General features: G+C 46.4%; 1 protein-coding gene across 4 annotated transcripts; it reads left to right on the forward strand.

Moving 5' to 3' along the window:
• Positions 1-1,850: 1,850 nt before the first annotated feature.
• fam149b1 (family with sequence similarity 149 member B1) lies at positions 1,851-13,674 on the forward strand. 4 transcript variants are annotated; one of them, XM_053682652.1, is made up of 16 exons: positions 1,851-2,365; positions 2,774-2,884; positions 3,047-3,164; positions 3,332-3,462; positions 5,637-5,744; positions 7,294-7,443; positions 7,782-7,951; positions 9,243-9,382; positions 10,320-10,382; positions 11,423-11,541; positions 11,625-11,810; positions 12,006-12,129; positions 12,229-12,327; positions 12,545-12,626; positions 12,724-12,861; positions 12,981-13,674. In XM_053682652.1, the coding sequence occupies exons 1-16, from the start codon at positions 2,319-2,321 to the stop codon at positions 13,055-13,057; spliced, it is 1,863 nt and encodes a 620-aa protein (XP_053538627.1). In that variant the 5' UTR covers positions 1,851-2,318; the 3' UTR covers positions 13,058-13,674. The 4 variants fall into 4 exon arrangements, with proteins under 4 accessions (XP_053538627.1, XP_017332086.2, XP_053538628.1 ...); XM_017476597.3 differs by having other exon boundaries at positions 7,809-7,951; XM_053682653.1 differs by having other exon boundaries at positions 2,777-2,884.
• Positions 13,675-13,847: the final 173 nt, after the last annotated feature.

Raw genomic sequence — 13,847 nt, forward strand, 5'->3', positions numbered from 1 at the left:
TGAATTAGAAATTCAACTATTTATGATATAAATCAGGGATCTTCAGTTTCATCAGCATAGGGGCATGTAACTGCAGGCTTTTATTCCAGTAAATACAGGTACAGATGCAGCTGAGTGGAGAATCAGGTGAAGCTGAGTGGAAGATCAGGTGAACTGAGTGGAAGATCAGGTGAAGCTGAGGGGAGGATCAGGTGAAGCTGAGTGGAGGATTAGATGAAGCTGAGTGGTGGAGGATCAGGTGAAGCTGAGGGGAGGAGGATCAGGTGAAGCTGAGGGAAGGAGGATCAGGTGAAGCTGAGTGGAGGATTAGATGAAGCTGAGTGGAGGACCAGGTGAAGCTAAGTGGAGGATCAGATGAAGCTGAGTGGAGGATCAGGTGAAGCTGAGTGGTGGAGGATCAGGTGAAGCTGAGGGGAGGAGGATCAGGTGAAGCTGAGGGGAGGATCAGGTGAAGCTGAGTGGAGGATTAGATGAAGCTGAGTGGAGGATCAGGTGAAGCTGAGTGGAGGACCAGGTGAAGCTAAGTGGAGGATCAGATGAAGCTGAGTGGAGGATCAGGTGAAGCTGAGTGGTGGAGGATCAGGTGAAGCTGAGGGGAGGAGGATCAGGTGAAGCTGAGGGGAGGATCAGGTGAAGCTGAGTGGAGGATTAGATGAAGCTGAGTGGAGGACCAGGTGAAGCTAAGTGGAGGATCAGATGAAGCTGAGTGGAGGATCAGGTGAAGCTGAGTGGTGGAGGATCAGGTGAAGCTGAGAGGAGGAGGATCAGGTGAAGCTGAGGGGAGGATCAGGTGAAGCTGAGTGGAGGATCAGGTGAAGCTGAGTGGAGGATCAGGTGAAGCTGAGTGGTGGAGGATCAGGTGAAGTTGAGTGGAGGATCAGGTGAAGCTGAGTGGAGGATCAGGTGAAGCTGAGTGGTGGAGGATCAGGTGAAGTTGAGTGGAGGATCAGGTGAAGTTGAGTGGAGGATCAGGTGAAGTTGAGTGGAGGATCAGGTGAAGCTGAGTGGTGGAGGATCAGGTGAAGCTGAGGGGAGGAGGATCAGGTGAAGCTGAGGGGAGGATCAGGTGAAGCTGAGTGGAGGATTAGATGAAGCTGAGTGGAGGATCAGGTGAAGCTGAGTGGAGGACCAGGTGAAGCTAAGTGGAGGATCAGATGAAGCTGAGTGGAGGATCAGGTGAAGCTGAGTGGTGGAGGATCAGGTGAAGCTGAGGGGAGGAGGATCAGGTGAAGCTGAGGGGAGGATCAGGTGAAGCTGAGTGGAGGATTAGATGAAGCTGAGTGGAGGACCAGGTGAAGCTAAGTGGAGGATCAGATGAAGCTGAGTGGAGGATCAGGTGAAGCTGAGTGGTGGAGGATCAGGTGAAGCTGAGAGGAGGAGGATCAGGTGAAGCTGAGGGGAGGATCAGGTGAAGCTGAGTGGAGGATCAGGTGAAGCTGAGTGGAGGATCAGGTGAAGCTGAGTGGTGGAGGATCAGGTGAAGTTGAGTGGAGGATCAGGTGAAGCTGAGTGGAGGATCAGGTGAAGCTGAGTGGTGGAGGATCAGGTGAAGTTGAGTGGAGGATCAGGTGAAGTTGAGTGGAGGATCGGGTGAAGCTGAGTGGAGAATCAGGGTGAAGCTGGGTGGAGAATCAGGTGAAGCTGAGTGGAGAATCAGGGTGAAGCTGAGTGGTGGAGGACCAGGTGAAGCTGCTGGAATGAAGCCTCACACCGGTGCTGTGACCATGGATAAAACTGAAAACCACTGAGAGAAATGTCTCACCACGCCTGCGCACTAGGGGGCAGTAAGCAAGCACGCGAGAACCCTATTGCGAGAACAACCCCCTTCCCGCTAACGCGCGCACATACTACATGTCCCATTATCCTCTGTGCCGGAAGTGCTATGTATCCATGACAGTGTTGTTGTTGTTGTTAAGCGAATCCACTCAGTGTTATGTAAACGTAGCTAGCATTTAGTGATTCATTTTCTTCCAGTAACTTCCTCGAGACTACTAAACAAAATTGAATAAAATAGTTTTTATTTCTTGAAGGCAAAATGAAGCGAAAGATACTGCAGCAGAGCTAGCGATAGGTTAGCTGACTAGCCGACGAGCCATCTATCAGGCTAACACTGCAGGCTAAGGGAGGTTAGCTAGTACAGGGAGCGCGATAGCTGCTGATCGGGACAAGGCTCTGATTATCGGAATATCGCGATATCATAGTTTATTATTCAGTTCTCAGTGATGTGAAGCTGGAGAGGATGCAGGAGCGGCGGCCGGAGGAGGAGAAGCGGCCGCGGGCAGAGCTGATACACACACCGGGAGCCGGAGGAGGAGAGGATGATCTCCAGATACAGCCGCAGAGCCGTGAAGCAGAACCTGCACATGTGAGGAGAACATAGTGTATTTATTGTCAGGACTAACAGCTCACATCTCAGTGTGTTTATTATCAACACTAACATCTCAATGTGTTTATTATCAGGACTAACATCTCAATGTGTTTATTATCAGGACTAACATCTCAGTGTGTTTATTATCAACACTAACATCTCAGTGTGTTTATTATCAACACTAACATCTCAGTGTGTTTATTATCAGGACTAACATCTTAATGTGTTTATTATCAGGACTAACATCTCAGTGTGTTTATTATCAGGTCTAGTAGCTTAGTGTTATAAACTTACACCCACTGATATTTTTGTGTCTTTAATTTGAAGGCAACTCTTGCAGAGAATTAGGGAGTTTCACACTGTTACAAACACAGCTGTGTGTGTGTGTGTGTGTGTGTATTTTAGTAGTGGGGTTTCACACACTGCCCTCCATCAACATCCCCCACCTGAGGAGGCAGAGACAGACTGCACACCCCAGTCAAAGGCACTACAGCAAGATGCATCCGCCTGTAACAGGTAAACACTCAGCTGTCTGACTGAACTGTCTGTCTGCTCTTTGCCACTTTTTTCTGTCTCTCTCTCTCTCTCTCTCTCTCTCTCTCTCTCTCTCTCTCTCTCTCTCTTCCCTGTGTCGGTGTCTCTGGCTCATTCTGCTCATTCTGTCTCTGTCTCCGTGAGGTCGGTGTGTCCGTCAGCGGTTGCCGTGGAGACGAGCAGGGCTTGGTCTCAGATTGACAGTTACACAGGAACAGGAGTGAGCACTGAACGCAGCTCTGTCTTCTCCTGGGCTTATGATGTGAGACACACACACACACACAAACATACACACGCATACACACACACACACAAAAATACATACATAAATGCACACACACTTTATATACAGATGGATGAACAGAAGTACTGCTGATGATTAATGTATTTGTTTGTGTTATATATATGTGTGTGTGTGTGTGTGTGTAGGAGTTTGATAAAGCAGCGTCTCGTCAGGTCCAGCTGCTGTTTGAGGAGATTGATGAGGAGCTGTATGAGGGGAGAGGAGGAGTGCAGCAGGACGAGTGTAAACTGTGGACATCACGATTCCCTCATCTACGGTACACACATCACTACACACACACACACATCACTACAAACATCACAACACACATACACACAATCACTGCACACACATCACTACACACACACACACACATCACTACACACACACACACACACACACACACACACACACACACTCATCACTACACACAGTATCTCACAAAAGTGAGTACACCCCTCACATTTTTGTAAATATTTGATTATATCTTTTCATGTGACAACACTGAAGAAATGACACTTTGCTACAATGTAAAGTAGTGAGTGTACAGCTTGTGTAACAGTGTATATTTCCTGTCCCCTCAAAATAACTCAACACACAGCCAATAATGTCTAAACCGCTGGCAACAAAAGTGAGTACACCCCTAAGTGAAAATGTCCAAATTGGGCCCAATTAGCCATTTTCCCTCCCCGGTGTCATGTGACTTGTTAGTGTTACAAGGTGTCTGGTGTGAATGTGGAGCAGGTGTGTTAAATTTTTTGTCATCGTTCTCTCACACTCCCTCATACTGGTCACTGGACGTTCAACGTGGCACCTCATGGTAAAGAACTCTCTGAGGATCTGAATAAAAGAATTGTTGCTCTACATAAAGATGGCTTAGGCTCTAAGAAGACTGCCAAAACCCTGACACTGAGCTGCAGCACGGTGGCCAAGACCATACAGCGGTTTAACAGGACAGGTTCCACTCGGAACAGGCCTCGCCATGGTCGACCGAAGAAGTTGAGTGTATGTGCTCAGCGTCATATCCAGAGGTTGTCTTTGGGAAATAGACGTATGAGTGCAGCCAGCATTGCTGCAGAGGTTGAAGGGGTGGGGGGTCAGCCTGTCAGTGCTCAGACCATACGCCGCATCAAATTGGTCTGCATGGCTGTTGTCCCAGAAGGAAGCCTCTTCTAAAGATGATGCACAAGAAAGCCCACAAACAGTTTGCTGAAGACAAGCAGACTAAGGACATGGATAACTGGAACCATGTCCTGTGGTCTGATGAGACCAAGATAAACTTATTTGGTTCAGATGGTGTCAAGCGTGCATGGCGGCAGCCAGGTGAGGAGTACAAAGACAAGTGTGTCTTGCCTACAGTCAAGCATGGTGGTGGGAGTGTCATGGTCTGGGGCTGCACGAGTGCTGCCGGCACTGGGGAGCTACAGTTCATTGAGGGAACCATGAATGCCAACATGTACTGTGACATACTGAAGCAGAGACTGGGCCGCAGGGCAGTATTCCAGCATGATAACGACCCCAAACACACCTCCAAGACGACCACTGCCTTGCTAAAGAAGCTGAGGGTGAAGGTGATGGACTGGCCGAGCATGTCTCCAGACCTAAACCCTATTGAGCATCTGTGGGGCATCCTCAAACGGAAGGTGGAGGAGCACAAGGTCTCTAACATCCACCAGCTCTGTGATGTCGTCATGGAGGAGTGGAAGAGGACTCCAGTGGCAACCTGTGAAGCTCTGGTGAACTCCATGCCCAAGAGGGTTAAGGCAGTGCTGGAAAATAATGGTGGCCACACAAAATATTGACACTTTGGGCCCAATTTGGACATTTTCACTTAGGGGTGTACTCACTTTTGTTGCCAGCGGTTTAGACATTATTGGCTATGTGTTGAGTTATTTTGAGGGGACAGCAAATTTACACTGTTACACAAGCTGTACACTCACCATTTTACATTGTAGCAAAGTGTCATTTCTTCAGTGTTGTCACATGAAAAGATATAATCAAATATTTACAAAAATGTGAGGGGTGTACTCACTTTTGTGAGATACTGTATGCACGCACTCATCACTACATATACATCACTACATATGCACACACACACAATCACTACACACACGCGCACGCACACACACACATACATCACTACACACACACACATATCCCTCATTACACATGCACTCATCACTACACACACTCATCCATCACCACACACACACACACACACACACACACACACACACACACTAATCAAAGTCTCCTTAAGTTAATGGTGTCTGCATGTTGTGTGTTCACTGTGCAACATGAACAGTGTGAGACATCACTATTCTCCACATATTTGACTGTAGACAAGCACACACAAGATAAGCACATGCTGTTCAGTAGTTTGTATAAGGGAACACCGCTAACTGTGTGTGTGTGTGTGTGTGTGTGTTTGTGTGTGTGTGTGTGTGTTAGGATTCTTGGAAAGCAGTTGGTGTGTACCACAGATGAAGGGTTCCAGTGGTTCTCCGTGTCATCTCACAACAGCAGCTCGGGGACTCACATACAGAGCACAGGCAACGAGTGAGTGTTTGTGTGTGAGTGTGTGTGTGTCACACACACAGTCACTTCATACAGAGACTGATCAGCTGTGTTTCTCTTTAAAACTTTCTGCACTAGAGTGGTGGTTGATGATGATGAGCCCTCACTGTATATTTAAAATTATTTACTGGAATATCCAGAAGACTAAGTGCTCAAAATAACTTTCCATAGGTTTAAATTCGAACACTAACTGAGAGAACCATTATTGTTCCCATCTGTTATACCTGCTCTTTTTCTTTCTGTGTGTTTCCTAATTTCTTACTTTTAAGTTGACTTGGTAACCACAGGTGAGGCTCCTTCCACTTCCTGGATCTGGCAGTTGCTTGGGCACCTCTCTCTCTCTCTGTCTCTCCCCCCCTCTCTCTCTATCGCTCTCTCTCGCTCTCTCTCTCTCTCTCTCTCTCCCTCTCTGTCTCTCTCTCTCTCTCTCTCTCTCTCTCTCTCTCTCTCTCTCTCTCTCTCTCTCCCTCTCTCCCCCTCTCTCTCTCTCTCTCTCTGTCTCTCCCTCTCTCTGTCTCTCCCTCTCTCTCTCTGTCTCTCTCTCTGTCTTTCCCTCTCTCTCTCTCCCTCTCTCCCTCTCTCTTTCTGTCTTTCCCTCTCTCTCTCTCTCTCTGTCTCTCTCTCTCTGTCTCTCTCTCTCTGTCTCTCCCTCTCTCTCTCTCTCTCTCTCTCTCTCTCTCTCTCTCTCTCTCTCTGTCTCTCCCTTTCAATCTCTGCAGCGAGCAGAGTTGTGTTCATTGGTTTGATTCCCTGGGTTAACTACTCTAAATAAACAGTTGCTCATTATAAATTGGTGTCTTGATGCTTTTATGTTGTAACATGTTGGGGGATAATTGTCCCTAATTCGGGTTTATTTGGTGGCTTGCTGTTTGTTGTTGGTGGGTCAGTCCTCCATTTTGATAGAATTTTTGCAGGCGAGTGCACTTGTTTGTCACTGCCTGTAGAGGTAATGGAGTGTGATGAGGTAAGTGTTAAATACATTCAGTGAGTTAGTGTGCTATTTATTAGCCATTCCGCTAATGGGTCCATGATCCTGACTAGTGTGATAGCAGTTCATGTGAAGTTGTTTGGAGCAGTGTACCCTGAGTTTTCTGAGCTTCTTTTAATGATTGCAGAACTTGTCCCCAGTATGTAAGCACTATAGATCGCTGGCTGTACTGTTTGAGGGGTAGCGTCTAGCTCTAGTGTGGTGTTTAAGATTTTGTTAGTTATTTGCTCGAGAGCAGTTTGGCTGCTTTGTGCATTGATTGGATTGTTTTTAGATACTTGATGACTGTAATGTTTGTCCTTTGATGGTGTTTTGCCTAATAGAGTATTATATAATAAGAGTCAAGAAATGGCACCCATCAAAGATTTTGATCTGGGGAGCTTCTTCAAATGTTTACTAAAGAACAGCTTTTAAAACTTGCCTTGATGCACACAGCTGCCAACTTATACACGTAGTTAACAGCAAGTATAAATCAGCCTTAACCCTGTGTGTGTGTGTGTGTGTGTGTGTGTGTGTGTGTGTGTGTGTGTGTGTGTATACCAGACTGTGTGTTCAGGGACACAGGGCTGCACTCTGTATGGAGGTGACACACAAACCTGACTCCTGTGATTCTCATGAAGATGAGTTAAATAAAGGAATAGAAGAAGAAGAAGGACTGATGGAGGAATACCTGGTCTTCGACTGGAGAGACATGTGAGTGTGTGTGTTTGAACAGGAGGACACAGAAATATGTGTCTGTGTGTGTGTGAACAGGAGGACACAGTAATATGTGTGTGTGTGTGAGAGAGAGAGAGAGAACAGGAGGACACACTTAGTTGTGTGTGTCTGTGTGCAATGATGTGTGTTTGTGTGTGTCCAGTGATGATGAGTGTGTGTGTGTGTGAACAGGAGGACACAGTAATGTGTGTGTGTGTGTGTGTGTGTGTGTGAGAGAGAGAGAGAGAGAGAGAACAGGAGGACACACTTAGTAATTTTGTGTGTGTGTGTGTGTGTGTGTGTGTGTGTGTGTGTGTGTGTGTGTGTGCGTGCAGTGATGAGGAGTGTGTGTGTGTGAACAGGAGAACACACTTGGTGCCCCCTGTGTCTCCGTATCGCTGCAGGAGGGAGGCTGTGCTTGACTTCCTGTTTGATGACGTGTGGCAGGAGCTGATTGGCTGCATGGAGGAACTTCTGATGAGACTGTGGGAAGGCTGTAGCTCAGGTAGATGCACACACACATATGCACACACACATATGCACACACACATACACACACACTACAGTGTCAGGGATAACCTTAGGGGATTCTTTACTACTTGTGTTTCCTGCCTCTGGTTGGTTTATAAGAGTGTTGTAGTGATAGTGTGATGGTGGTCATAGTGTAGAGTCGTGATGGTGTGGTGATAGTGTAGTGTTGTGTGGTGGTAGTGTCGTGATAGTGTCGTGATAGTGTCGTGATAGTGTCGTGATGGTGTCGTGATGGTGTCGTGATGGTGTCGTGATGGTGTGGTGATAGTGTAGTGTTGTGGTGATAGTGTAGTGTGGTGATGGTGTGGTGATGGTGTGGTGATGGTGTGGTGATTGTGTGGTGATTGTGTGGTGATAGTGTATTGATAGTGTAGTGTCGTGATGGTGTGGTAATTGTGTGGTGATAGTGTATTGATAGTGTAGTGTCGTGATCGTGTAGTGATAGTGTCCTGATAGTGTAGTATAGTGATAGTGTGGTCATAATGTAGTGTCGTGATGGTGTGGTGATAGTGTCGTGCTCTGATAGTGTAGTGTGGTGATAGTGTAGTAATAATGTGGTGATAGTATAATGTGGTGATAGTATAGTGTGGTGATAGTGTAGTAATAGTGTGGTGATAGTGTAGTGTGGTGATAGTGTAGTAATAGTGTGGTGATAGTGTAGTGTGGTGATAGTGTAGTAATAGTGTGGTGATAGTGTAGTGTGGTGATAGTGTAGTAATAGTGTGGTGATAGTGTAGTGTGGTGATAGTGTAGTAATAGTGTGGTTATAGTGTAGTAATAGTGTGATGATGGTATAGTGTGGTGATGGTATAGTGTGGTGATAGTGTGGTGATAGTGTAGTAATAGTGTGGTGATAGTGTAGTAATAGTGTGGTTATAGTGTAGTAATAGTGTGATGATGGTATAGTGTGGTGATGGTATAGTGTGGTGATAGTGTGGTGATAGTGCGGTGATACACTATTTGTATGTGTGTCACATACAAAAGTGTCTTTGCATGACCTTGTATGTAAAACAAAAAAGCAAACAAAGTCTGAATTTTTGTTTTTTCGTTATTTATTACATTGTGATTGTAATCTATAATCATGTTGGAAAAGGTGAACAGTGAGATAAGCATTTGATCATACACCGTGACTAACCGTAAAAACACTAGTGAGATGTCCTGTCTTCTTTATTTTTCTTCTTTTTCCATGTTACTTTTGAATTATTTCTCGGAAATCAAAACTCTGTACTGACGATAAATCATTTTGTCATGTGTTTTTCCTCCAGATGAGGAGAAGAGTTCGGTATCTCTCAGTCCAGCACATCATCAATCCCATAATCCCTCAGGGATGAAGTCCAGCACTTCCGGTACTCTGCCACGCCTCGGCCCCCAGCCACAGCACACTCCTAACGCCTTGCACACTCCGGTTAGTGCACTACAGCACTGTTAGTGAAACACCACCTCATCTCTGATATACACAGCCCACAGTCAACTGCAGAGTGTGTGCGCGAGTGTGCGTGTGTGTGTGTGTGTGTGTGCACACCCTGTCAATACCCACCTTGTACTAGTAATCCACTGTAATTACACTCTAACACACTCCGTCAGTCTGCACTAAAACACACCAGAACTACAACACACACACACATGCTTGACTCAGAATTAGTAGTTAAACGTTGTGTGTTTCTGCCTGAATGAAATCTACAGCATCACAACAGTTTATTAAATAGAGAACAAAGCAGATAGACAGGTCTGTAGAGAGACAGACAGATAACCAGACTGTGCGTGGAGAGCGTTTTGTGTTGTGTTTTGTGTGAGTGTGTGTGAGCTCCTCAATATCACACTTCGTCTCAAACCCTTGCTGCAGGGTGTGTGAGCTCTGAATACGTCACACATCCAGCCAGATCGTTGTGTTATGTTACATAGTGTTATTGTGTTGTGTAGTGTTCACATTAACGCAGAGAGAGAGACAGGTTGTGTTACTGTGTGAGACAGACAGGTTGTGTTACTGTGTGAGAGCTGATGGAACAAGTACAGGTGTTGGTAGTGCAAACACTCACACACACACTTTTACACACGTGCACACACTGCTTCCAATATTAGTCTCTTCATTAACTTTTTGCTGTTTTTCTTTTCTTTGTTTCTTCTCATTCCCTCTCTCTTGCTCTCTATCTATCTCTCGATCTATCTGTCTGTCTCTTCCTCTCTCCCTCTGTCTCTGTCTCTCCCTCTCTCTGTCTCTGTCTCTCCCTCTCTCTGTCTCTGTCTCTTTCTCTCTCCCTCTCTCTGTCTCTCTCTTTCTCTCCTTCTCCTGACTGTACCTTTCTCTCTATCTCTCCATCTTCCTCCATGTTTTATTGCTGAAGAGCACAAAGTCGAGGGGCTCAAAGTCGAGATGGAAATCCAAAAAGCAGAGAAAACCATCTACTGTATGTAACTGCACTGAGACAGACAGCTCTAACACACACACACACACACACACACACACACACACACACACACACACACACACACACACACACACACAAAAAAAAAAAAAACAAAAAAAAAAAAACAAAAAAAACAGAGAGCATGCTTCGACTTATAAGCATCTGGTTCATGTTCCTTTTGACAATGCCTGTGTGATCTTAGTTGTGTGAGAGTGTACCTGTACGGGAGTGGAGGGGTGCGAGAGTGTGCGGGCGCGTAGGTGTGCGGGAATGCGGGAGCGTAACTGTGCAGGCAATGTAACGGTGTGGGATCATAGGTGTACCAGAATGCCGGAGCGTGTAGGTGTGCTGGAATGCTGGCGTGCCGGTATGCTGGCGCGTAACTGCTGGAGCATAGGTGTGTGTAGGGAATGCGGGCGTGTAGGTGTGCAAGAATGCGGACGTGTAGGTGTGCGGGCATGTGGGAATGCGGGCGTGTAGGTGTGCAGGAATGCGGGCGTGTAGGTGTGCGGGAATGCGGGCATGTAGGTGTGCAGGAATGCGGGCGTGTAGGTGTGAGGGAGCATAGGTGTGCGGGCGTGTAGGTGTGCAGGTGTACAGGAATGTGGGCGTATTGGTGTGAGGGAGCGTAGGTGTGCAGGCATGTAGGTGTGCGGGAATGCAGGCGTGTAGGTGTGCGGGAATGCGGGCGTGTAGATGTGCAAAAGCGTAGGTATTCAGGCGTGTAGGTATGCAGGCATGTGGGAGTAAACATTATATAATGATAACATTGTGAATTATGACATCAGCACACGTGTGTGCGCTTATGACTAACCTCCTGCTTTCTTACTGCATTTATAGACAATGTCTTTCTCTCTCTCTCTGTCTGTCTCTCTCTCTTTCTCTCTGTGTCTGTCTCTCTCTCTCTGTCTGTCTCTCTGTCTATATGTCTCTATCTGTCTCTCTCTCTGTCTTTCTCTCTCTCTGTCTGTGTGTCTCTCTCTCTGTCTTTCTCTCTGTCTCTCTCTGTCTCTCGCTGTCTCTCTCTCTTCCCCTCCCAGCCCAGTCGGGTGTGTTCAGGATCAGCAGCATTGCAGCATCACACTCTGAATGAGCTGATTGTGGTTCACAGTCTTCCTCTGCAGCAACGACACACAACTGCACCGGAGCACACTGCACAGTAATGCACAGTAATACACACACACACACACACACACACACACAAACACACAGATTCTGAATGCCATCTCTCTATCCCTGTAGTGACTCCGAGGAGAGGATGAGCCTCTCTAAGCCCCGCCCTCGCTGCTCTCTGGAACAAAGCCCATCCCCTTTACCTCGCCCTCCTCCATCATCACGGAGACGACCCCTCCCTCCTCGCACGCTCCTCCCACTGACCCAGTCCAGCACATCTGGAAACATGGAGGACATTATCAGAGGGACACGACTGTGAGACACGTGTCTGTCTGTCTACGTGTTTATCTGCCTGTCTCTCTTTCACTCTGTCTGTCTCTCTGTCACTCTGTCTCTCTGTCTGTTTTTTAAACCTCTTTTCTCAGTACACTGTGTGTTTGTGTTTGTGTGTGTGTGTGTGTGTGTGTGTGTGTGTGTGTGTGTGTGTGTGTGTGTGCACGCGCATCTCAGAGCCCCGGCTGGTGAACGCCTCTCCTCTTCTGTGATGACTCTCAGCAGGAACACACTCCTTCCCCCCATTGGCACTGCAGACAAAGAACACACACACTCTGGACATCACACACACCTCTCTCAGGTAACACACACACACAGATGTGGTGCATGCACGTCACTGAATATTTTCACTGCTTTCACATATATATGCATGTGTGTGTGTGTGTCTGTGTGTGTGTAGCGTCACAGAGCTCCTTCCAGTCGTGCTCATAGTGCTGTAGCAGATGAAGCTGGCAGCCTGCTGGCCTTCTCCAGACCCAACACCACACACACCTTCAGGGTAAACAAAAACACACACACACACACATTCTAGTTCCAGGTGTGTAAATTCCAGTCTTTAGACCAGAGGTGTGTTTCATCTCTTTGTTGATCTGTTAATCAGGTCAAGAAAAAACTTAAACAGAGTGTGTGCGCACGTGTGCGTGTGTGTGTGCGCACGTGTGCGTGTGTGTGTGCGCACGTGTGCGTGTGTGTGATTGTTTGTGTGTATATTTCAGTCGGATACACCTCATCGCCGCTCTTTCACTGTTCTGGACAGCAGCAGGCCGGCAAGACCAGGCAGAGCCTCCATGGGCACAGGTATATGCACACACACAAACACACACACATGAGATTAACAATCTTGCAGTCTACCTATAACATGGTATTCTGCCCCCTTCGTGTGGTGTGTGTGTAGATTCTTTGGGTATTGGTGTAACAGGGATTAGCTTGGGTATTAGCAGCTCTTCCTTCTTGGACTCATTTGCCACTCATACTCTTGACCACTCCCCCATTGAAGATGGGGAGGAACCAGAAGGTAGAGCCCCGCCCCCAGGTCAGTGACACTCGTTTCACCTCTCAATTCATCACCACCATTCATCTCTTTATTGACTTTTTAATCAATATCTGTCTGTCTGTCTCTCTCTCTCTCTCTCTCTCTCACACTCTCGCCAGCTCTACTGGTTCCCGTGTCTCTCCAGTCACATAGTAGAGGAGGCCTGATGACTCGCAGCAACAGACCAGGACCTTAACAAACACACACATGCGCACACACATACACAGACACATACACACACACCACATACACACCACACACACAGCAGTTCTCAGCAGACCTTTTCTACCACATTTATGAATATTGTTATTATTGTTCTTATGATTAATATTATTATTGTAGTTGTCTGATTTTTTTTTAGAGTCCTATTTTTGTATAACTGCCAAAGACAATAAGCCACACACACACACACACACACACACACACACACACACACACACACACACACACACACACACACACACAGTGCCATGTTGTTACTGTAGACCTTTTTGGTTCCTGTGTGATATAAATGATACTATGACAAACACTACAGGTGACATGACAGGGGTCACATGACTTATAAGCAGGATGGGGGATTTTTTTATTATACTTTTTTTTATTGATTGTTGTCAGGACAAAAATGTTTGTGATTATTAAAGCCTTAGGGCTGTAAGCCATACCCCCCACACACACAAACATATACACGCATACACACACACACACACACACACACACACACACACACACACACACACACACACACTTTTCAATGTTTAAATGGGGAAATTAATAACCTTACACTTTAATGATGAAATAAAAAATTTTTCAGAACTTCGTTTTGGCTAGATCATTCAGTTCTCGTTAATTTTCCTTGTCCTTTTTTCCTCGTCCAGTGTATTTTATTAACTTCACCCAGATTGTGTGTGCGTTCGTGTTTGTGTTTGTGTGTGTGTGTTTATCTGAGTATTGATGCATTCTGAAATAGTCCCTCATTCCGTGGTTGT

The sequence above is a fragment of the Ictalurus punctatus genome, chromosome 9, assembly GCF_001660625.3.
Source record: "Ictalurus punctatus breed USDA103 chromosome 9, Coco_2.0, whole genome shotgun sequence".
In the NCBI taxonomy this organism is placed as follows: Eukaryota; Metazoa; Chordata; class Actinopteri; order Siluriformes; family Ictaluridae; genus Ictalurus; species Ictalurus punctatus.